Here is a 24,931-nt window from a genome sequence, read left to right as displayed (position 1 = left end):
GAATTGCTGCCTAGAACTGCTAGATTTGAGTAGATGACTTAGGTCTCTAATTCCTAGGTGGAATTATATTAGTTTAGGTGTTTGGTGAGAGAACCCTGTGAGAATGAGCAGTCGAGGAAGGGGGAACAAGAGGTCGATCGGGTTCACGAGCTAGAGCTGTGGAGGATCACAGAGTGGATGGGATTTTGAGGGCACTTGCAGAGGTTGGAAACTTGATGGGTAGACAGACTCAAGAACGAGTTGCTATTGTTACTGCTACTGCTTAGGCCAGTGTTGCCGCTGTCAATGGGGCTAATGGAAATAATAGGAATAATGGTAATCATGGAAGTGGAAATTACTAGATGCACCAACTGGTGGAGCAGTTCTTAAAGCTGAAACCGTCCAAGTTTGACGGGAAGGGAGATCCCGAGGCCGCTACTATCTGGGTTCAAGAATTGCAGAAAGCCTTTACACTGCTGGGGTGCACGAAGGAAGAAAATGTGACCCTGGCAGTGCATCAACTTCAGGGTGTAGCAAATGACTGGTGGGAGGCCACTTGAGGTAGGGTTTTCCCTATAGGCACGGTTTCGAATTGGACTGCCTTCGTTGAGACCTTCAATGGGAAATACTTCTCTGACACTGCACAGGAATAGAAAATGACAGAGTTTCTATGGCTTCGTCAGAATCAGATAACTGTAGATTAGTATGAGGCTGAGTTCTCAAGGTTGTCCAAGTACGCACTAAGGATGGTCGAGGACCCTGTGGATAGGGCGAGGAGGTTCTGAGATGGACTAAAGCTGGAACTCCGCAGTCAGCTGATGCTACTGAACTTAAAGGATTACAACGAACTATATGAGAGGGCTCAGATAGTTGAGCAGGATATGAATGAGAGGGCTGCTGCCTCTGGATCGTGGTACGTGCCGGCTAGGGACAATCGCAATTTTTGGAAGAAGCCTATGACTGGGAATAAGCGGTTTGTTTCTCCTGTAATAAAGAATATTGGAAAGCCGGACTACTATTATAGCGCCGCATGTTGGTTTTGTGGAAGGAGGCATGGGGATGGCCCTTGCCCAGGTGGACTTGGAGCGTGCTTTGGATGTGGCCAACAAGATCACCAAGTGAGAAATTGCTAATCCGACAGGTTAGACCACTGATGCAATCGCAGCGACCGCAGGTAGGACATTAAGCGAGAGCTACCCCGCAGATTAATCAGAATCGGCTAAGGACGTAAGGAAAAGTATATGTTGTGGCTGAGAAGGAAGCGGAGGATGTGCCTTGAAAGTCTAGATGCGTTATGAGATGATATTGGGTGCAATAGGAGATGATTTTGAAGTTATCGCTCGAGTGGTCATGTAAGACTTATAATCAATTTTATGGTGAATAGGCGCAATCGGTTTAAGGATTTATGGATTACTGATGATATTCTTGGACGGGTTTAGAAGGATGAGTGTTGCTTAGAAATTTCAGATTTTGTAAAGAACCGATGTGATTTGTTTTTGGAAAACTGTTGGATTGAAATTGGATGGATTGAGCTTTGTCTTTGAGGTATAGAAAGATAATGATTTTGTGGCTGACTAGTTGGTTGAGGAACCAAGGCTAAAGGACATAGCCGAGGTGTGTAATCTTCCCGATGTCTTTCCTCAGGAATTGCCGGGATTGCCACCTGAGAGGGAAGTGGAGTTTGTGGTTGAATTAGCCCCAGGGACAGAACCGATCTCGAAAGTGCCCTTTAGGATGTCACTGTCGGAATTGAAGGAATTGAAGGTCCAAATGCAGTAGTTATTGGATAAAGGCTTCATTCGCCCGAGTGCGTCTCCATGGGGAGCGCCAGTTTTATTCGTGAGGAAGAAAGACGGATCGTTAAAGTTGTGCATTGACTACAGACAGTTGAATCAGGTGACCATTAAGAATAAGTACCCGTTGCCAAGGATTGATGACCTGTTGGATCAGTTACAAGGGGCGTCGATATTTTCAAAGATCGATTTAAGGACTGACTATCATCAATTGAGGATTAAGGAGGATGTGCCGAAGATGGCATTTAGGACGAGATATGTGTACTATGAGTTTACGGTGATGCCATTTGGATTGACTAATGCCCCTGCTGCTTTATGGATTTAATGAATAGGGTATTCAAGGAATTTTTGGATCAGTTCGTCATAGTCTTCATAGACGATATCTTGGTATACTCAAAGAGTTCCGCCGAGCATGAGCTACACTTGGAAAGAGTTCTACGGACTTTAAGGGAACATGCGCTCTACGCTAAATTTAGTAAGTGCGAATTCTGGCTCCGTTGAGTGGCGTTCTTAGGACATGTGATATCCGGAAAAGGAATTGCACTGGACTCGACAAAGATTGAGGCCGTCACGAATTGGCCGAGGCCAACAACAGTGACCGAGGTTCGGAGCTTCTTAGATCTAGCGGGTTATTACAGACGCTTCGTGGAGAGGTTTTCGGCATTAGCGACGCCATCGACACGATTATTAAAGAAGGAGACGAGGTTTGAATGGACGGATAAGTGTGAAAGGAATTTCCAAGAGTTAAAGCAGAGGTTGATGACTGCACTAGTATTAACAATCCCGTCGGGTCCGAGAAGATATGACATCTACAGTGACGCGTCGCAAAAAGGACTAGGATGCGTGTTAATGCAACACGGAAGAGTGGTGGCATATGCATCACGACAATTGAGACCGTATGAGCTGAATTATCCGACGCACGACTTGGAATTGACCGTGATTATATTCGCCCTTAAGATTTGGATATGCTACTTGTGTGGGGAGAAGTTTTAGATTTATACGGATCATCAAAGTCTAAGGTGCTTGTTTTTCCAAAAGAAATTGAACTTGAGACAATGTCGTTTGATGGAACTCCTTAAGGACTATGATTGCGATATTCTGTATCATCCCGGAAAAGCTAATAAAGTAGCGGATGCACTGAGTCAGAAATCGAGCATCGCGCATATGATGGTCAAGGAATGGACTCTGTTGGAGGGAGTTCGGGATTCGGAGTTTAAGTTTGAAGAGAGTCATGTCTCAAGTCTGCTTGTCGCATTGAGGATTGAACCGGAAATCCAGACTAAGTTTAAGGCTTTACAACCGACGGACCCGGAGATTCAGAAGGTTCTGAGAATGGATGTCACAAAAAGGAAATCGGACTTTCAGGTATCAGGGGATGGGATTCTGAAGTTCTATGGACAGTTATGTGTACCCGGTGATGCAGAACTGAAGGAAGAAATTTTGTCAGAAGCTCACCGTAGCAATTACAGTATTCACCCGGATAGTACGAAGATGTATAAGAATTTGCGACAACATTATTGGTGGAATGGCATGAAAGTGGATGTAGCCAAGCACGTGGCTAAGTGTTTAACATGTCAGCAAGTGAAGGCATAACATTGCAAGCCGGGTGGAAGGTTGTAGCCATTAGAAATCCCAGAGTGGAAGTAGGAACACATCATGATAGACTTTGTAATGGGATTACCGAAGAGTCAGAGGAGTTATGATTCGATTTGGGTGGTAGTCGATCAATTGATAAAGTCAGCACATTTTCTGCTGGTGCGAAAGGACTTCGCCTTAGAAAGGTATGCCAAGATATACGTGCGACAAATAGTCCGTCTCCACGGAGTGCCAGTAACGATTACCTCAGACCGTGATCCTAAATTCACTGCCGCTTTTTGGAAAAGTCTTCATACGGCATTAAGAACGAAATTACAGTTTAGCACGGCCTATCATCCCCAAACGGATGGCCAATCTGAAAGGACGATTCAGACTTTGGAAGACATGCTACGGGCATGTGTACTGGGATTTTTAAAGGTAGCTGGGAGGAACAGTTGCATTTGGTTGAATTGCCTACAATAATAGCTACCAGTAGAGTATCAGAATGGCACCATTTGTAGCGCTATATGGCAGAGCTTGCAGAACACCGGTTTGTTGGGACGAAGTTGGTGAGAGGAGCATCACGGGTCCCGAGTTGGTTCAGCAGTCAGTCGAAATGGTCAAGGTAATTCGGGATAGGCTTAAGACCGCTCAAAGCCGCCAAAAGAATTATGCGGACCGGAGACGTAGGCCTTTGGAATTTCAAGTGGGGGATCATGTTTTCCTCAAGGTGTCGCCGATGAGAGGATTGTCACGGCTTGACAAGAAAGGAAAGTTGAGCCCGATGTACATGGGTCCATTTGAGGTCTTAGAGAGAATTGGCACCTTAGCCTATTGTCTCGCACTATCGCCGAATTTATCCCATGTGCACAATGTGTTCCACATGTCTATGCTAAGAAAATATGAACCGGACCCGATCCACGTGCTAAATTACGAAGAAATAGACGTGGACGACAAAGTGTCGTACGTGGAAAAGCCAGTACGGATCGAGGACAGAATGGAGCGAGTGTTGCGGAACAAGACAATTCCGATGGTCAAGGTGATTTGAGAGCATCATGGAACCGAAAGTGCGACATGGGCAAGCGAAGAGTTGATGCGACACCAATACCCCCATTTGTTCGAATAGTTGGGTTGGATTGTAAATTTCGAGGACGAAATTTTTGTAAGGGGGGAAGAGTTGTGACATTCCGAATTTCGGCCCATTTTTGGGATTTATAAAACGTGTAATTCGTCAGTGCGCTTATAATAAAATCTCACCCGGAACTGATCACTCTTGGGTTATTTTTTTTTTAAATTAGAGATTTTGCTAGAATCGTACTCGATCAAATTTGGCCGTTATTTAGAGCCCGAACTTTGGTGTCGAATTTCTCGGAGTGTCGTGACAAATTTAATTGGACGGTGTCGATATTATTGTGGCCAGCGTCAATATTGCCCGGGATAAGTGAAAAGTGAAATTTGGACCGGGTGCGAATTTGGACTAGTAGACCTCCCTCATAGTGTGTTTTAGTTATTATCTTTTGGCCTTCTTCCTAATTTATAATTAGGGTTTTTCGTTGGCCGTTGAATCGTTTTCGGATTTGAATGAGGATCGTCGGATCGCACTCAAGTGCGTTTGACTTTCTCTCTCTTCTCTCTCTCTCCCTCTCTCTCCTCCCCCACGTCGCCGCTGCCCCACGCCGCTGACTTCCTCCTCTTTCCCCGCTGCCCTCCCCCACGTTGTTTCTACCTTTGCTACAGCTGTTGACTTCTTCCACCAACTCCACCAGCCATCATCACTTCTCCATGCTTCAGCTGACTCCCCACGTTGCTGCTGCCTCTGCTTTGCTGCTGCTGCCATGCCTCTGTTCTGCTGACTTCTGCTCTTGTTGATCATGTTGGTTGACTGCTTCTGCTCCTACGTTGCTTGCTGCTGCTGCTTCTGCTTTCCCTCTGCTGTGACTGACTTCCACTCATTCCCTTGCTGCTCAATTATTGCTTTCTGCTGTCCCTTGCTGCTGCTTTGCTGACCACCCCCACGCCCGCCGCCGTTTCTCGCTTCATTTCGCCCCACGTTGCCGCCGCTTCGTCCTTCAATTGTCAGCGCCGCCGCTACTTCGTCTTCCCTTCTATTTCTTCTTTGCTTCTTCGGCTCCTTCATTTTGCTTTTGCTTCCTTTGGCTTCTGCGGCTTCTTGCTTCTCCATTTCATCCCGCCAGACCAGCTGCTCGCTGATCACCACAGCCACGCCATTCAGCCATCGTGAGCTCAGCTCACCGCCGGAGTTGCTGCTGCCTTTTCTTCTGGGTTTTCTTGCTTAAGCTAAGTGTAAGTGGCTTCCTAACCCTTGACTAGGCTAAGGGGTGACTAATGGACATGTTAGGGATGGTTTAAGGGCTGTGGATAGTTGGTTTAGTGGCTGGTTGTGCTTGGTTTGCTTGGTGGTGCTTGTTGGTTGATTTCCGGTAAAGTTGCTGCTGCGTCGCTGGATTTTACTATTTGTACTGTGACTTGTGTGGGCCGAATTTGAGGAAATGTTTTTCATGAAAGTTGCTCATGACATCTTGTAGTATGACATACATTAAATCTGAAATTTTTGGAGATCATTTAATGCCATTCGTAAGTCCATTTTTGGGACCGAATTCAGTCCGCCGGATTTACTGTTCACCCGACCTTCTGGTCTTTCCGATTTTCTATAAATTTTTCCAGACCTCTTTTCAACAAACTTTCTTCACAAAAATTGTTAAGAACATTCGTTTCTATGACATATAAAAATTTCAAGGCTTTCCAAAGTGATTTGGGTACTGGATGAGATGCATTTTTATGGTCAGGCGGCCTGACAGGACGGGTCGAATTTCGTCTGACTTCAAGTGACAAAAAGAGGTGTTTACAGTTGGAACTGAGTTTCGAATTCTTCACGGAAAATGTTTATCAAGATGTTTTATACGACATATCCAAAATTTCATAATTTTTGGAATTGGTTTACTATTTATTTTAAACGGATTTCTTTCACTGCGCAACTGCCCAGTTTGGGCCCGATTTTGTATATTCTCGATTTTTCTCTCTCTCGAGAATTATTCGGTGTTATCATGGCGTTTTGACGGATTTAGTTGACATTGGGCTAATTTATAAAGATAAGAATTAGTAATGATTGCTGAGGTGTGTGCATGGTCACAACACGTTCCGTCTAGGCGGGGGTTCTAGACGATGTCCGACGGGGGTTCGGATGCCGTCTAGGCGGGGGTTCTAGACGTTGCCGATCGCGGTGGAGGCCGAATCGATGCTCCTTTGTGGAATGCCGTCTGGGCGGGGGTTCCGGACGTTGCCTTCGCTGAAGTAACGGGACGATGCCTGGTTACGCCAGAAGACCGGCGGGAGTTCGGTGGCCCAAGGGTTCGTTAATAATCTGGACTTAATGAGTGCGATTTGCATTGGGGAATGCTTTGCCTGAGTTAATTGATGAGCACGTCTGGATTATTAACCATGTTATGCTTGATCATGCCATGAATTGCTTTGCGCGTGCTTGATGGGCAATTAGCCATGTTATGGCGATATTCTAACTTGCAGGACTTGTGTATGCGCCAAGGTGAGGTAAGGACGCCTGTGATTGTTTATGGCACGTCGATTGTTTGAATCGCATGTTTAGAATTGTTCGGAAGTACGCTTTGGCCTAAGCGAGGCTTAGGTAGTTGCTTATTGAGAAGTGTTCTCATGGTTGTATAACCAAACCATTTCAGACCCGCAACCGTGATTGATCCGGAGACGCTGCCAGGATACAACGAAGATTGAGGATAGGTCGAGTTACCCCATCTTTTGAGTGCCCCTTTTTGTAGAGGAGTTAAACTTACCAACCACCCGATCCTTGTTGGTGTGCGTGGTTCGTAGATAGTGGCCTCGTAGAAGGCTTGCAAATGTATGTGTTGTAATCGATGTTATGTTTATAAAAGTATCTTGTTGATGTGTATTCTTTGTCTCTCTATTATCCCGTTGTCTATATATTGTACGGAGAGTTCGAGGTTGCTTCCGCATGCATTACTCGTTAGTGTTTCGATTGGGTCGGCGACAAGTCCTGGGATGTCGCGTACATTGCGACAATGGAGGAATGATCGCGCGCTCGTGGAGTTCGGGGCGTGACAGGAATTCTCTTGTCCTCCTCTATCATCTTCCATTCTGCGCCTAAATAGTTGAAGCGGCCAAGTTGCATAATTCTATTTTGTTAAGTGAGAGTCAAGTTTCTGTTAATGAGGAAGGAGCCTTTGCATAGTCGTGAGAGTGGTCCTTTTTTAGCTCGTTCTTGGGGTTCACCTTCCCACGGGTGACTCTTTTGTCAATTGACGGCCCGATTTCTAAAAAAATCCGAACTGTAAGTTCAGTTTGAATTTTACTCTGAACTTTTTGTCGTCTCAAAATTTTTTTTAGCAACTTTCACTTTATATCAAAATCTAACTCCATTAACATTTCATCTAACATTATGGTTAAAGTCTGACGTGGCAATTCCACGTGTACTGAGAGTGCCTAGCAGAAATTTGATACATTCACTCGGGGAGATTGTCAAGAGAAAGACAAAATCCGATCCTAAAATTTCTAAAAACTTGTAAGTAATTGATTTCTTTAAAACGGGTACTTCTACAATTTTCAAAACTTGTTGAATATTGTTATTTCTAATTTTACTCAACTTAATTAATTCCCTCGAATTGACAAAACCCTATGTACCGGAATATTTATCATTCTAGTGCTTGTGGGATACGAATACACTATAGCTGGATGTGTCATTAGTTGCCTTTGTCTTGTCTTGATAGGCAACTTTAGAATAAGTTTTCCTCGATGCATTCATGCATTGACAGATTCAAAGCACGTGCACAAGGATCATCGCTAAAAAAGTTAAAGCTATCACCATGAGTCCATAATGTATGTTTTTTTCCTTATAAATCTCACTGTTCGCTCCAATAACTTTTTTGGGCGATCTTTTTCTTGATTCTACATAAATTTTACAGAGGAATCTCATAAAAAATGTCAGAAGCTTTTAGAAAATAGGATGGATCGAGCTATTATAGCATGTCTCGAGTTATTTATCTTGATGCAAGCAGTTTGGGAGGGCAAAATTTCGGGAACATGTATCTCATCGGTCCGACAACTTTTTTGGACAATCTTTATTTTTTGACTTTGCATAAATTTTCGATGGAAATCTCCTGGAAAACACGAAACTTCTATAAAAGAGGAAGAATCAAGCTAATAGAGCATATATTATGTTATTTTGTCCCGTTGCAAGAAGTTTGAGTTGAAGTAAATTTGATTTCCTGCAAAATTTAATAGTACATCCTACCCATATAATAAATCAAAGAAAGCCTTGAGGAAGGATAGCCACAAATTGAATGTCAGCAATTTTTGCAGTAAACACTCTTAAAAAACAGGACAACTCTAATTTCTCATCAATGTCCCATTTCTAGTGTTTTGTACCTACCACACAAAGCAATGCTGATTGATTTAACCTGTAAGACTTTATCAACCAGCTCTTGAAGTAGCTTTTGATCACCATGGTCAATTACTCGTGGCGGCCTTGGTCAACGACTTGAACGTTGCAGATGATCCGAGAGGCAACTTCCCGGGGTCGACGTCGAACGTGTCGTAACGAAGGAAGATCTCCACCAACATGATCCTGCACAAAAGCACCACCAGATCCTTCGCGGGGCACTGCTTGTTCCGCACCGTCGGATGGTCGATCTCGCGACCGTTCGACCAGAACACATACTTCAACAGCCTTTCTCCTTCCCCCATAAACCTATGGCCCAGAAATTCCTCCGGATCGTCGAAGACCCTCGGGTCTCTCATAGCGAACGGCTGATATCCGAAAATCATCTCGCCCTTCTTGATCTCGAAGGCTGCATCGTGGCTCCGGACCACCATATCACACCTCGCCTTCCCGTATTGGAATGGGACCGGTGGCTCGATCCTCAGTACTTCGTAAACGACCGATTTGGTCAAGCTCATCTTGTCCAAGGCAGCGAGTGTGACCCCGCCTTCCAATTTGACGACTGATCTGATCTCGTTAGCGAGCTGACGATGCAACTTCTCTCCTCCTGATGCGACCCACTTGATCAGAGCCGGAAACGTGGTTTTCATCCCGCCATACGCATTGAAACCGGCAACGAATATGAGGTTATGGCAAGCTTCGTCTCTTTTGATCCCTAAACTCTCGGCTTCATCCAATATGGATGTTGCATTCTCATTGAAGGCGTTATAAAGCTTTTGGTAATAAGATTTGACTAATAATGGAGGCAGTGGGAATGTGTGTAGTAGTATGTCCTCCAGAAAGTTTAAGGCCTTAGTCAACCCTAGGGTCATCAATGGGGCAAGTTGGAAAAACAACCAAGAATCAAATAGTTTTGACCCTTTTGTTTCTATTGTTGCATCATGTGGCTTTTTGTCACAGAAAAGCCTAAACACAAAGTTAAAGGACATTTTGTCACTATAGGTATTGAAGTATACCTTGCCTTTGCTAGCTAGCTCATCTTCCAGGTTGATGAAGAGCTCCGACAAGCAATTCCTAAAGAGCGGGACGATTTCCCCATGCCGAGACACGAGCATGGAGAAGACGAATTGCTTGAGAACAGCGTGCTTGGGCTCGGATGGGTCGAGGAAAGCGCATACACGGTAACCGCCAAAATAGTCGAGGGAGGGCATGTAAGTGCCATCGAGCACGTCTCGCTTCTCAACCTTGGATGTGTCAAAGAGGGCGGGAAAGCTGGCGGCGTCGAGGAGGACGATGACTTTAGGGCTCGAGGCCATGAACGGGCCTGGCGGCATGTTGACTCGGAAGACAGTCGAGTCGTACTTGTGCATTCGATACCTGAAGAACTCCTCTTTTCCTTGGTTGTAGAAGTAGTCGATACGATCTTTTATCGCGCTGAAGAAAGGTGTGCCGTAACCTCCGGGGATTTCTTTAAGCGGAGGTGCATTGTCGCGAGAAGCTTTTGAAATTTGCTCGACATTGAATGGGAAAGAAGATGATGATGATGAAGAATTGTGTGAAGACATTGATAATGAAGAAATGGACCTAGGGTTTTGAGAGAAATCAAAGGCAAAGTTGAGTGCTCGATGTGGTTTTTTTCTAGGAGTGTTCAAGCTTCAAAGAGGACATATATGGATTTGGAGTGGCGGCTTCCTTTATGTATCGACAATGTAAGGTGGAAAATCGTTTCCAATTGGTGGGATGCAATCGTTGTTTTGACAATTATGGGACGATATTCACTTGTGTCAATTGTGGAGATAAGAACTGAGTCAGAAAATTGAATTATAAAGCAAGGAGGAGACTTTTTTACGCTTGAACACGATACCTTCGTTTTCAATTATCAACTCAACATTGATCATATCAGCGTCGACTCTTTCTTCCTGGATAACCACTGACTATTCAATTCTTCGGCTCGGCTAATAATCTAACCGATACACGCAAACTGCTTCATCCATGTGCATCGGGCATCACTCCATCTGTCACATTTGGTGGACACGACCCTCAAGATTATTTGGATTAAAAGGAACTTGTGATACAAACTTACGATTCATCATATCCACACCAAACGGGAGAATTACCAAAAAAGTCTTAAACTTATTGTATTTATGTTAATTCAGTCATAAACCTTTTAATTGTGCCAATTAAGTTCTAAATTTTTTTATGATTTGCCAATTGAGTACTTTTTGCCAATTTTGGTCAGAAATCGCTGACGTGAATGCCGACCATCCTATGTGGCATGGCCAGTACTGACATGGCACGGCCAAATTTTTGAATTTTTTATTATTTTTCTTTTTTTTTTCCTTTCATTTCTTTTTTTTTTTACCTTTGCTGGCTGTAAGTTAAAAAAATAAGTAAAGAAAATAAAAATGGAAAAAGGAAAAAAATTAAAAAAAATTAAAAACATTATAGAAAATATCCATGTCAGCTTCGGCCGTGTCACGTAAGACGACCGGCATCCAAGTTAGCGATTTCAAGCCAAAATTGGCCGGATGGACTTAATTGACAAAATGTAAATAATTTTATGACTCAATTGACATAATTAAAATGTTTAGGATTAAACTGGCATAAATGCAATAGGTTTATAACTTTTTTGATATTTTTCCCCATATCACATTTGACCATTTGGCCAATTCCTCATAATATCGTCTAGTCTTTTTTTTTTTTTCACGAACTAAAAAGGCGAGAAGGGATGACTCTAGGCTCACCATGTTACGGGAACAAGGAAACTAGAAGTGCCAAAAATTGTGTACGGCGCTCACTTTAGTGTCAAAAGTTTTTTTCGGATCACTTAAGTGCCAACTTTAAAAAAAAAAACGATCACTTAAATGCCAACTTCGGTTTGGGTTGCTGGAAATCCGATATGGCCATATTTTATTAATTTCTCAGACCTACGTGGCTCGCCGGCATGCCCAGTCAGCATGTAGCCCCTAAATGATGTCGTCTAAAAGTTGTAATTAGTGATCGCTTGAGTGCCAATTTTTTTAAAGCGATCACTTTAGTGCAAGTCATTATTAAAAAGCGATCATTTCAGTGTCAAGCACATAGCAGCACAAATATGACATTAATGTCGCGTCACTCTCGATCGGTCACCCTGGCTTGTAATTGTTCTTTTCATTTTTCTCTATCAAGTTCATTCATAAAACTGGGGTTCAAAATTATTGAATCAAAACAAATACGTTAAGTGCTTGTCTCTTGTGCAAGGAAAACTGTGTTGCGGATGCCATGACTGTAGTATTCAGGTATTGGTTTTTTTTCTGCTCTATAGCTCTATTACTAGTGTTTTTGCATACATATAAATTTGTCCGTCGCTTTGTGGCTATATTTTTTGCTCTTGTTGGAGCACTGACCGTCAAAATCCGGTTGAACCTAGGAAATCAATTTGGCATTAGGGACAGTCAACAACATTCAGAGTAGTTCTCGAAAATTTCTTGGAAAAGGAAATCCGATCCAACATTAATTTTACATGGCCTTGGCAACGGTGGATTTGCCTATGCCTCCAATTCCATAGAAGCCAATCATACGAACATCGTCGAGGCGAATTCCAAGAATTGGATTAATTCCATCTAAGGGTGTCATCTATGCCAACTGGGTGAGTTGCAGCATTCAAAGAGGGGCGATTTAATTTACTCGACACTTCTTTAACAATTGTCTGAATAAGCTTTGATTCAACCCTGCAAGTTCCATTGCATCAGCTCAGAAAAAGAAAAGGAAAAGGTCCCATTGTACCAAGAACATAAAACTAATTAGTTTCAAGTTTCAGCAAGAGACATGAAATAAATTTATAATGAAGATTCAACTGCAGCTTATTGCTACGTCAATATACTTGTCATATTGACATTGCCATCAATCTGTACATGAGTAGGTTATATAGTAGTCATAGAGAATCATTATAATCTTCAGTACAAAGAGATAACTTCAAAAGGAGTCACTGTATATGTATATTTCAACACTGAAATAATTAGGAAACCCCCAGCATAGGAAAAAGTGTATCCAACCTACTCTGTCAAACTTAAAAGAGAGAGTGTTGACACCTAATTTTGCCCCACCGCGATGAATTAATGCTTGAATGGTAAATGGGCCAAGTTAGTGCAAAAGAGAGATAAAACTAAAACTAAAATAAATGAAGTATATATATCGGACCAATCTAGCCCGGCCCATCAGCCCTAGTTCCGATCTTTTAATTCTCGCTTGGCCCAGCCCATTTTGTTTATCTCTCTCTCTGGGCTTGGCCCCTCCTTTTCCCTCTCTCTTCAGCCCACCTTTGGATCCTCCCCCTCCTTTTTATTTTCGGCCCAACCTTCCATCATTCCTTTCTCTTCAGCCCAGCCCAGCCGCTCAACCATTCTCACGCTCGCTCGAAGAAGGCAGAGAACGGAATGGACAAAAGGTGAGAGAGACAAAAACGGGGGAAGGCCGGGGGGGAATCGGCGATAACCGCCGAGGAATCTCGGCTAGCCCGAAAATAAAGGACGATTGTCCTCGAGCCGAGCGGAAAAGAGAGGACAATCCCCCCCAACGGAGAGAGAAGGCCGGGGGGGTGTTTATCAAAGGATAGAGAGCAGAGAGAGAAGAGGAGGGAAAACAGAGTAGGGGGGGTGAAGAACCAAGAGAGATGGAGAGAAAACTAAGAGAGAAAATGGAGGATTGAGGGATTGGAGGAGAGTGTTCCGGCCCCCTTGATCGACAAGGCGGTGGCCGGGCGAATCTCTTCCCCCTCTCCGCCGTACGTTCGAGTCCGGTGACGCCGGCTGAGAAAGATTGAAGAGAGAAGCGAGAGGAGAAAGAGGAGGCCGAGAGAGAGTCGAGCTAAATCAGAGAGTTTCGAGTCTTACCCGCTCGCCGGAGGGCCACCCGGGATGCCACCGAGCCCCTCAGCCGCCGCGCTTCGACTTGGACAGCCACGAACAGGTGGGTGTCTTAACTCCCCTGTTTTTGCTTCCCCCTTCCCGTGCCTCTCGGGTGCCGGGCACACCGAGTCTATTTGGTGGTCGCCCGGCACCACAAGACGAGGAAAATGTTTCTTTGCATCTCCAGGATGCGTTCTTGAACGATCTCTACCAAGAAAAACCTTTAAACCCCACTGAAATCGACTTAGAAACCCGTAGTTTTAGTCGCACAGCACCTGCGCGGTCAAATGCCCAAGTCAGACCCGAGATGAACTTCATGAAAACCGATACGCTAGAGTGTTGATTTATGCACGATTTTCTCTGTTATTGTCACTGACTTCAAGTTTCTTGCTTTCGTTCATGTCGTTTCGTCGCAGTTCACACATCTCCGAGTCGGCCGCGTGTGTACGTCTCCTCGTCGGAAGTTTCATTACCGGTTGCCAGGTGTGCTCGCGATTTGGAGCGAAACAGTTAGCTCTCTATCTTCATTTGATGTGTTTGTCCGTGTATGTTCAGTGTTACTGTCTGTTGTGGGGTGGTCGAGAATTTGAGAGCCAAGAAATCCGATTTTTACACGTTGATGTCGGTTCCGTGACTGGAGTAAGTCGTCGGTATCATTGCCGGAAAGGCGGCCGACGGTCACGTCGTACGGCCAGTGCCGGTCGTCGACGCTGGCTGTCCAAGCCGTCGACCTGCGGTGGGCTTCCTCGGCGTGGTCCCGGCAAGGCTCGGTGAAGGCGCCATGAAGAAACAGGGGAGGAAGCTCTCGGGAAGAAGAAGCCTTTCTAGGCACGAAGGGGAAGAAGAAACAAAAATGATAAAAAAAAAATTAGAAAAAGAGAAAAGAAATAAAAGAAAAAAGAAAAAGAAAAGAAGGAAAATCAAAATAAAAAATAGAAAAAGCGTTTCCGGGTGGGTCAGTAATCCGGGTCAGGTGTCGGGCGGATCAGGTCAGGGATCCGGTCCGAAAATTTTATTTTATTAATAAAACATTAAAAAAAATATTCAAAAAAATATTAAAATTCCAAAAAAATTCGAAAATGTTTAAAAATCCAAAAAATATTAAAAAGTCTGAAAAACATTAAAAAAATTCAGAAAATTTTAAAAAATGAATAGTAATTAAAAAATCCAAAAAATTTAAAAAATCCAGAAAAATTCAGAAAAATTCAAAAAATTCGAGAAAATCGGAAAATGCTGGCTTAATTTCACTAGATTTTAGGTTAGAAACTCACAAAAAAATGAAAAATGAGAAAAACCTTTAAAAATTTTTTCAAAAATCGGATAAACCATTAGGTCTTTACTTAGGGCTTTTGATTGTCTTTTCCTTTCTAGAGATGATGCTAAATCGCTGGTTATTTATTTCCTTTATGATTATCTGGTTGTGCATTTTTAATACATTGATTGTTATTTTCTATTTTTAGAACGGTTAGGTGAAATCTTAGCTTTTTTGATAGACTGTCCGGTACATTAGTTTGCGAAAATTCAAGTTTAGGTACCGAAATTGTACTAGTTAGATCGCTAGTGTAATCAAATCCCTGAATTTTAGAATCTCTAATTTTCGCACGTATTGAGACGACACTCTCTCGTCTCGATCAGGGTTTCTAGCCGATCATTGATCATGGCTTAGTGGCGACTCCAATCAAATGCGTAAGTTAGGCAACTCTCGTCACGCGAGGTACGAAACTCGGGAGTGCCTCGGTCTTTGGATTAATAAACTATTTAGTTTGTCCTTCAAATGAATCAATTAATGTTCACATCCTTCGACAAATACCTCTTGATCTAGCCCAATCGGGACATGTAGGTCGCGACAGGGAGGAAGTAGTGGTACCCTTTTGAGAAGTGCCACCCAACCAAATTAGCCAAATCCTCAAGAGATTTCCTCCATTTCATGACCCTCTCAGAATCTTTCCCAAACCTACCCTCATGTTTGGCTAGATAATCCCCTGTTTTGCCAGTTTGCTTTCGCAATCAGAAGGATCCACCCTATGAAAGATTGGCCTGACCATATGACCCTTTGTCTCTTTACAAATCTAGATCAATCTTCTCGGCGACAAAACAGGACCTAAGAAAGAAGAAAGCCTCTGCCTTTGGTGTTGATAAATCACAACACTGCCTCCATTTACTTTCCCGATTCACGACTTTGTAGCTCCAATCTAATCAGATGTGAAATCTCTGACCACAGTTTGTCCAAAAAAATCTCACAAAACAAGACAATCAAGGCACACCTAATGATTCGATTCACGTGATAAGGCGCTCGACGCCAACCGGAAGCTCAGAATCAAGGAGAAAACGCATATTTAAATAAACAAACGCAAGGCCGTGAATACGTAGAAATGCACAAATCATGTCTCGACTCCTCCCACACCAACCTTGAGCTCAAAATCAAAGAGGAAAATACGCAAGACCCAAATCAACCCACACCTCAGTGCCAAGCAAGCAAGCAAGCACACGGGGTACAGCTCGGCAGAGATGTACCTGAACGGCGGCGGGCTGGGCGGCCATCCTTAGTGCCACTGTCACAAACCCCTGCCCCCAGAACTCGGCCCCAACGACGTAGCCGACGCAGGCGTGGCACCGCTCGTCGCTAGACCCGAGCTTGACGGAGACATACCTCATGGAGCTGTCGCCGATGTAGAAGCAGCGATGCCTTAGGTGGGGAATGGTGACGGCCGGAGATACGACTCGGCAGCCTCTAGGGAGGCGATGGAATCCCAGCGAAGGTAGAGGGTGACTCTGTCGTCGCCGGCCCATGAGAGGAAGTCATCGGCGTCGGAGGGTCGGAGAGTGATTGCTAGGGAAAATTACCAAAAAAGTCCTAAACCTTTTGCAATTGTGCCAATTCAGTCCTAAACCTTTTTTTTTTGCTAATTCATTCCTAAACTTTTTGCAAACCAGCCAATTCAATCCTTTTGGCCCGGCGGCGCTGATGTGGCCGCCGGCCGGCTGACGTGGCGCCGGCCGGCGTCCACGTGATAATATTTTAATATTTTTTATTATTTTCTATTTTTTTTCCTTTTATCTATTTTTTTTCTTTTCCTTCTCCCCCCTGGCCTGTTCGGCCAGGGGGGAGGCTCGCCAGTGAGGGCCCAGCTCCGGCGAGGCGAGCTAGGCCCTCGCCGCCGCTGGGCGAGCTCCACCTCGCCGGAGCTGGGCGAGGCTCGCCCAGCGGCGACGAGGGCCCAGCTCGCCATGGCTGGGCGAGCTCCGCCCTTGCCCCCGCTAGGCGAACCTCGCCCAGCTCCGGCGAGGCGGAGCTCGCCATGGCTGGGCGAGCTCCGCCCTCACCCAGATCTGGCGAGGCGGAGCTCGCCCTTCCGCCCTCGCCACCGCTAGGTGAGCCTCGCCCAGCTCCGGCGAGGGCCCAGCACTCCTTGCCGAAGCTGGGCCCTCGCCGGCGAACCTCCCCCCTGGCCGGACAGGCCAGGGGGGAGAAGGAAAAGAAAAAAAAAAGAAAAAAGGAAAAAAAATTCGAAAATAATAATAAAATATTACCACGTGGACGCCGGCCGGCGGCCACGTCAGCACCGGCCGGCCAAAAGGACTGAATTGGCTGGTTTGCAAAAGGTTTAGGACTGAATTGGCCAAAAAAAAGGTTTAGGACTGAATTGGCACAATTGCAAAAGGTTTAGGACTTTTTGGTAATTTTCCCGTGATTGCGGAGGGCTAGGGTTCCATGGAAACGGGAGAGGGAAGGTAGAATTTGGACTTTGGAAGGAGGGTGGACGTGGAGGGAGAGAAGCAACAAATATACATATGAAAATGCCATATACATTGATTTTTTTTAAAAAAAAGCCAACTCAAATTAAAATTTTAATTATAAAAGTCACGTAATTAATTTGGCTGGAATTTTTCGCGGTGGCACTTAAGTGATAGTTTTTTTCTCCAATTTAGCATTTAAGTGAGCCGGCGAAAATTTTTGACACTAAAGTGAGTACCGTACACAGCTTTTGGCACTTCTAGTGTCACTATTCCCCATGTTACGTGTACGGTATACGCCACTCAGAGCGTCCATTGGAGGAAAAATTGTCTAGCTTGTTGAGTGTAACGTAAGTTTTGGCTATTTCTAATGCTTTCGCGGTTATAATAAAGTGACTTGGTTTCTACACACGGATCCATAACTTGATCAAATTTCAAAATGTTTCCTTGCATGTCCTGCTATACTTGCTATAGACACAGTGGAAACATGAATCCGAGCTCAATAGCGTGGGCCCGTAACTAAGTGAAAACATAGGCACAAACTAAATATTCTTACAAACATCGCGTACACGGACGTACTTTACAAATATCGCATACACGGACGTTCCACTCCTAGAGTCGTAAATTTGGAGAAATCCCTCTCTCAGTATTAGTTCCTGAAGATAGCATGGAATGTGGTTTGCCGATGCTAATTGAAGATAGGACACTTAAAGCATATGCAATGCACCGTATTTGTAAAGGAGACTTTATACAGGAGCCTTGGAAATAACCCAAAAGAGGAGGGGAATCGGGGGGAGATCATTGGACATTCAACCTACTTCAACATGAACCAAGAAGTCCTGCAGATAGACAATTTTGAAGACCGGACTAACAAATGATTTCAACTTCAAATTGCCATATTGAAAAGTATAGGGCTGAATTGACCGCTATTCAATAGATTTATGACCTTTTTTCTTGGTAACTATCCCTTCATACCCTTTTGCTTATCTATGTCAAAATTTCACCCTAAACTTGTCGCCCACCGTGAATAAAGGGCAGTCCAATTTGTTGCATTCCTTCCAATATCATCTCAACAACACCCTTTACCTCCTTATACCAAAATGCATTTTGTGTGTTTCATTTCAAACGGTAGTATAAGCTATCTTTCTCATGTTAAGTTACGTTTATGTTCTGTGTTATGTTTACGTTCCGTTTCTCGTCGAAAAACAATTTGATGTCGAAACTATAATTCGATAGTTGCTGCTCCTCATGAAGGTCATCAAACCCACTTGTACTTTCTTTTCTTTTCTTTTCTTTTCTTTTCTTTTTTAACATTTCCATTTCTCTCCATGGAAAAAGTTAGAAGGCCTAAATTTTGATTATCCAGAGTCCCCAATTGAAAACGATGAATCTTGAGGCCAAAAAGCGAACTCAAACAACTTACCCAACTCGATCTTCAATATAGCACGCTAAACGAGCATTTGTTTCACGAAAAATTTAATATTTGAAAAATATTTTCCAAAAAATAATTGGTTATATCTTTCAAAAAAATGATGTTATATCTTTCAAAAAAATGAATCAATGAAAAATGTTTTCATTATCGACAACAATTTATGATTAACTATTTTTTTGGGTGATGAAAATATTTTTTATTCATTCATTTTTATAAGCGATGCATGTGATCATTTTTCAAAAAATATTTTTTGAATCTTGAATTTTTCATGAAACAAACGCAACTTACAAGTGTTGTAAAAGGTGCGGAACAATTTCATGGGTTAGTACTGGTCCCTCGTTGCCAAAAGGCGTGGCATAATTTCGCAATCTCATGGAGTTAGGACTGTTCCCTCATTGGCAAAAGGTACGCAACCCACCTTTTTCTCCCTTTTCACGTGGAATGACAGCAAATGAAGTCGTTGCTCACTGCCATCCGTTGGATGTCGAACCCCGTCGAGAGCGACCCGCTTATGGCCTTACTGGGCAGAGAGAATACCTTCCATGCTCAAGTTCAGAAAACATTAGTTTTAACTCATTTATCAGTCGAATTTTATATGAATGGACTGTGGGCAATGAAAGTCGTACCTTTCCCGCTGTTCCATCCACGGATGAACCGCCGGCGAAGAGAAGGCTATCGTGAATAAGCAGGGAATGAATAGTTTGCTTCCCAAGCAACTTCCTAGTCCCTGAGTAGAACGTACCCGATGTCGACTTTGCCAAGTCCACCTCCTACGACATTGTAGCATGCTCGAAGATTTGTGACTGTTGATTTGTTAATTGCGAGAATGCAAAGATATCTAGTGTTGTACCTGGATGCTGTATCCAGAACAGCCACAGTAGAGCTTACCCCCGGCCATGGCGAGGCACCGTGCCGTTCTGTTGTTGTTGAAATTTATATGCTTTGGAGTCCCTGACCAATTATATACCTGAAATTGCATAGGGAGTTGGCTACTATCCTTGTCCTCGTGCCAATCAGATCAATAAGTATGTGTGAAAAGTAGCACTTACCTTGACCCCGGTTCCTTGAGAAATGAAGCATGCGGTATGCGCGTTGGCGGTCAGCTCGTACACCGGCTCTTTCACATCATGGACTTGAACACAATGGACTTCTTCAGCTTTGATTACCCATACCTGCAGAAGAAGTATGGAACGACGACCTTTTTAGCATTATAAGGCAATAGCAAAGTCTATTCATCTGCCTAGTCGTGCAAGGCCACTTTGTGAACGAGGAAACAAAGGTAAAGATCTTAGATGAACTATCTGTGAATTGTATTTGTGCCATTGGTCAAGTTCAGGTCTATGAATTGGTCATGGTCTAAATTAGAAGGACGCAAATAGTGTACCTCATTGGCAAAAGGTACGCAACGACTTCACGACCCTTGTTCACGGTACATTCCCGACACGGCTTTTTCCGCAAGTCATTATCGACCTTTTAAACATTAATTCACATCTTCTTGATCGATCGAAATTCAGTTCCGTCTTTCACATTACTTCGTGTCATTTAAGAACCTTTTTCTTCATGTCCGAAATCGAGTAAGTCTCACAAGTATAAGGTAATTCTTTTTTTTTTTTGTCTTGGACCATGTCGGCTACTAACGGATAATTGTGGTCAAAACAAATAATGCGGTTGTTGACTGCAAGGTAGCTTCTTCTTCTTTTTTTCGAAAGAAAATTGTGTTCATTACTCAAAAGGATACATGAAAAGTAAAGCAAGCCCAGAATACTACAAACAAAGTCAAATCCAAAAAATAAGGAGGATCAACAGAGTATCAGTTAAGCACACACTTGTTCCATAAAAACGGATTGGATATGTCAAGCAAAATAATCGACGGCCGATCACTAAATTTCGTATTATTATCAATGATGAGCACACGCCTAAAGTTTCTTCTCCAATAAGTACAGCGTTGCCAGTTGGTGGTGTGCGCCTAGGTTCGGCTTCCTCTACACAATTGTCGTACAGAGACAATCAAAACAAATTGAATAAACACAATTTTAACTTTCAGAAGAGCAAATCTTCGTAGTTCAACGAGACGCCAGAGCTCTTGCGATCACCATTGAAACTTAAGGCAGAGAACGTGTACATAGACAGAGCATGGGGGTAGCGAATCCCTATAAATATTATTAAACTCCCAAATCTAAATTGGCAGAGTTCAAATTCTCAGATCTAGAATTAAACCGAGATAAGAGAGCTCCCAGATCTAGATCAGGAGAGAAGAAAGAAAAAGAAAATAACAAAAAAATTCAAACAAAATCAACAAGAGAGAGAGGGGAGAGTTTGAGCTACTCTACCCCACGGCCGAAGGTTGAAAAAGACGATGGAGAGAAAAGAGAGAGGGAGAGAAAAAGACTTTTTTTGTTATTATATGGCTGCAAGGTAGTCCATTGAGCATAAAATAGATCTCCTCGGTTAGCATTTGTCATCACGACAAGTCGAATGATTTTGAAAAGTAATTCCTCGATTGAATGTGGTACGGATACAAAATGTTTTGTCTTCGAATCTTCCCACATCCATTATTTACCTTTTCAATAGTTGATTTTATGGATTTTTTTTTAAATTTTGTCTCATCTTCGTTTATGGTAGCATTCTTTTTCCTCCTCAAATTATGTATGCCTCTTGTTTCTTTCCCATAATCATCATATGCCCCTTTTTCAATTACTTCATGAAGGTTATGTATAAAAATTTGGAAAAGTTACCTTCTTCCGGATGATATGATAATAATTTAAAAGTTGGGTTAATACCACGAAAAATCCTAAACTGGTACACTTGTGACACATTTACCATAAACTATTTTTTTTACCATAAAAAACCTCAAACTGGTACACCTGTGATAATTTTACCCTGAACTATTTTTTTGACCACAAAAAATCACAAACTGGTACACCTGTGATAATTTTACCCCGAACTTACCACAAAAAACCCCAAACTGGTACATATGTGACAATTTTACCCTGAATTAAAATTTTAATATTACTTTTTATTTTTTTCGAATTTTTATTTATTTTTTATTCTTTTCTTTTCTTTTTTTTTTCATCTTCCGCCTCTGGCCGGTTACTTTTTTATTTTTTTCGAAATTTTATTTATTTTTTATTCTTTTCTTTTCTTTTTTTTTTTCATCTTCAAACCCTGGCCGGTCGCCGGTCCGGCGACCGGCCAGAGGTTGAAGGTGAAGGAAAAAAAAAAGAAAAGAAAAAAGAAAAAATTCAAAAAAATTCAAAAAAATAAAAAAAAAATAATATTAAAAATTAGTTTGGGGTAAAATTGTCACGTGACGGTTAGGGTTTTTGTGGTAAGTTCAGGTAAAATTGTCATGCAGTGTACTCGTTGGGTTTTGGTGGTCAAAAAATAGTTCGAGTAAAATTGTCACAGATGTCTAGGTTGGGGTTTTTATTGTCAAAAAAATAGTTTGGGATAAATGTGTCATAAGTGTACCAGTTTAGGGTTTTTCATGGTATTAACCCTTAAAAGTTCAATACTAGTGCCAATTCGAAAATTTAAGTGTATATATATACTTTCCACTTTACTTTTTTCAAAAAGCATGAAGTTAAGCCAGATTGGTACTTATTAAGCTCACGTCTTAATTGCAATAGTTACAAGGAGGATAACGTATTTCGTAGATACATTGTACTATTCCAAAATAATAGAGTGAGCTAATCACGACGTAGAAAAAGAAAATATTTAATCACAATGTTGACGCTCGCTTATCATCGAAAAAAGTATTGTAAGACAATCAATTTATTAAATAGTGACCCAAATTATGTAATTTGAAAAATTAGAAACACTTCCAATCGCTGCGATCTAGTTTTAAAAAAAAAACACACTGAAAATCACACGTCACAATCATACAATTAAATCATGCTAAGTTCTTTATCAGCGGCAGACGCAGGGTCAACAACTTGTGGCCTTGGTCAACGACTTGAACGTCACGGATGAACCCACGGGCAAGCTCCCGCACTCCACGTCGAACGTGTCGTAGCGGAGGAACAGCTCCACCAACGTTACCCTGCACACAAGCAGCACCAGATCCTTCCCCGCGCACTGCTTGTTCCCCACCGTCGGATCATCGGTCTCCCGGCCATTCGACCAGTAGACGTACCTCAGCAGCTTTGCCCCCTCCCCGACGAACCTGTCGCCCACGAACTCCTCCGGGTCGTCGAAGACCCTCGGATCCTTGGTCGCGAACGGCTGGTACCCGAACACCATCTCGCCCTTCTTGATCTCGAAGGCCGCGTCGTGGCTCCGGACCACCGTGTCCTGCCTCGCCCTCCCGTACTGGAACGGGACCGGAGGGTCGATCCTGAGGGCTTCGTACACGACCGACTTGGTCAGGCTCATCCTGTCCAGGGCGGCGAGGGTCACCCCGCCTTCTGACTCGACGGTCGACCGGATCTCCCTCGCGAGCCGGCAGTGCAGGTCCTCGCCTCCCGACCCGACCCACTTGATCAAGATGGGCAATGTGGCTTTCATGCCACCATAGGCGTTGAACCCGGCAAGGAACACTAGGTTGTGGCATGCCTCGTCTCTATCAATTCCTAGCCTCTCGGCTTCATCTAAAACGGAAGTCGCATGCTCGCTAAATGCATGGTAAAGCTTCTTGTAAGATGATTTGATTAAGAGTGGAGGTAGTGGGAAAGTGTGCAACATGACATCTTCCAAGAAATTTAGGACCTTGTTGTTAAACCCTAGGGACAACAATGGCGCAAGTTGGAGAAATATCCATAGGTCGAACATCGTTGCTCCTTTGGTCCCTAGGATTGTGCTCGAGGGCTCTTGGTCACATAGTAGCCTAAACACAAAGTTGAAGGACATTTTGTCGTTGAGGGAGTTAAAGGACGCTTTCCCTTTGCTCGATAGCTCATCCTCTAGGTTGACAAAGAGATCCGACAAGCAGCTCCTGAGGGTCGGGATGAACATGTTGCGCCGAGCCGTGACAAGGGACAAGAACCAGCGCTTGATGGCGTCGTGCTTGGGCTCGGACGGGTCGAGAAAGGCGCAGGCACGGTGGCCGCCGGTGAAGGCGGTGGAGGGCATGTATGTGCCGTCGAGCACATTCCTCTTTTCAACCATGGATGTGTCGAAGAGGACGGGGAAGCTGATCGCGTCAAGGAGGACGACGACATTGGGGTTCGAGGAGATGAACGGGCCGGGCGGCATGTTGGCCCTGAAGACCGTCGACCGGTACTTGCGCATCTGGTCTCGGAAGAACTCATCTCTTCCTTGGAAGTAAAAGTAATCGAGACGATCCCTAATCGCGCCAAAGAATGGGAAACCGTAATCTCCCGGGATTTCTTCCAGTGGAAGTTCCGAATCCGACATGATCGATGCCACGAATTGGAAGACGAATTAGACGAAGACGAAGACGAGCAAGATCGAGATATGCACAGCCAGACCTAGCTTTAGAGGACTAGGTTTTGGTGAATTTTGGAGATAATAAGATGGTCCTTGCGAGGCGAAGTCATATAAAGACGTGAATGATATAATCACGACAACGTAGTGCATTGTGCTGGGAAAATGGCAAAAGGAACCATGTTGACTGAAAAGGACAAGTAAAAACTCACTATGGTAAGTACAGTTAATCCGTTTGGTTGTTATCTAATACAGTAACTTCAGAATTAAATACAAGTAATTTGTTTATTTCTTGATCAACAATCGAACATGTCAGTTTAGTATCTGATTTTTGTAAGGCAATCTTAAATTCCATATAGTTAACGTTACTAACGGCGTGAACATCACGCGGTCCACACCGCATGAAAATCGAGGGGGATAAATACTGATAAAAAATTATTTCGAAAAGGTCTCTTCCACTTGAAAGATAAAAAATGATTTCGAAAAGGTCTCTTCCACTTGAAAGATAAAAAAAGATTTCCCAAATTGCTTTCATGATTAAGCAAGAGCAAGCGTTGAACACGCATAAAAGATGCCCTAGAGTTGAATCGGATACCTAGGAAGGAAGGATAGAGCCATGAGTGATCAGTTAACTGTCGAAATCTTCCACGAGCAACACTTCATCATAAGAAAAGATTTTATAAAACCCCCACCCCCATCA

At 43.4% G+C, this 24,931-nt stretch overlaps 3 protein-coding genes across 3 annotated transcripts; all 3 read right to left on the bottom strand.

Annotated features, from left to right (window-relative positions):
• Nucleotides 1–8,595: 8,595 nt before the first annotated feature.
• LOC115665298 (allene oxide synthase 3-like) lies at nt 8,596–10,573 on the bottom strand. The gene has a single exon (XM_030587170.2). It carries the CDS (start codon nt 10,356–10,358, stop codon nt 8,862–8,864), a length of 1,497 nt encoding a protein of 498 aa, XP_030443030.2. The 5' UTR covers nt 10,359–10,573; the 3' UTR covers nt 8,596–8,861.
• Nucleotides 10,574–19,278: 8,705 nt separating this feature from the next.
• LOC115667659 (putative E3 ubiquitin-protein ligase LIN) lies at nt 19,279–20,038 on the bottom strand. The gene is made up of 4 exons (XM_030589213.2): nt 19,896–20,038; nt 19,697–19,813; nt 19,473–19,616; nt 19,279–19,383 (listed from the first exon to the last, which is right to left on the bottom strand). Exons 2-4 carry the CDS (start codon nt 19,742–19,744, stop codon nt 19,279–19,281), a joined length of 297 nt encoding a protein of 98 aa, XP_030445073.1. The 5' UTR covers nt 19,745–19,813; nt 19,896–20,038.
• Nucleotides 20,039–21,004: 966 nt separating this feature from the next.
• LOC115669437 (allene oxide synthase 3-like) lies at nt 21,005–24,299 on the bottom strand. Its single transcript, XM_056305054.1, has 2 exons — nt 22,742–24,299; nt 21,005–21,141 (listed from the first exon to the last, which is right to left on the bottom strand). The coding sequence occupies exon 1, from the start codon at nt 24,199–24,201 to the stop codon at nt 22,774–22,776; it is 1,428 nt and encodes a 475-aa protein (XP_056161029.1). The 5' UTR covers nt 24,202–24,299; the 3' UTR covers nt 21,005–21,141; nt 22,742–22,773.
• Nucleotides 24,300–24,931: the final 632 nt, after the last annotated feature.

This window comes from Syzygium oleosum, unplaced genomic scaffold (genome assembly GCF_021117445.2).
Source record: "Syzygium oleosum isolate NSW1041296 unplaced genomic scaffold, Sole_v2.1 Sole_v2.34, whole genome shotgun sequence".
NCBI lineage: Eukaryota > Viridiplantae > Streptophyta > Magnoliopsida > Myrtales > Myrtaceae > Syzygium > Syzygium oleosum.
Note: the sequence above shows the minus strand (reverse complement) of the source record. Positions and strands in the feature narration are given on the sequence as shown.

Bases quoted from the DNA above. Each gene is read 5' to 3' on its own strand.
- LOC115665298 (XM_030587170.2), bottom strand. From the start codon at position 10,358: ATGTCTTCACACAATTCTTCATCATCATCATCTTCTTTCCCATTCAAT.
- LOC115669437 (XM_056305054.1), bottom strand. From the start codon at position 24,201: ATGTCGGATTCGGAACTTCCACTGGAAGAAATCCCGGGAGATTACGGT.
- LOC115667659 (XM_030589213.2), bottom strand. From the start codon at position 19,744: ATGGCCGGGGGTAAGCTCTACTGTGGCTGTTCTGGATACAGCATCCAG. The intron at 19,617-19,696 runs GTACAACACTAG...ACAATGTCGTAG, and splicing joins GTTCTGGATACAGCATCCAG to GAGGTGGACTTGGCAAAGTC. The intron at 19,384-19,472 runs GTACGACTTTCA...TGAGCATGGAAG, and splicing joins TGGATGGAACAGCGGGAAAG to GTATTCTCTCTGCCCAGTAA.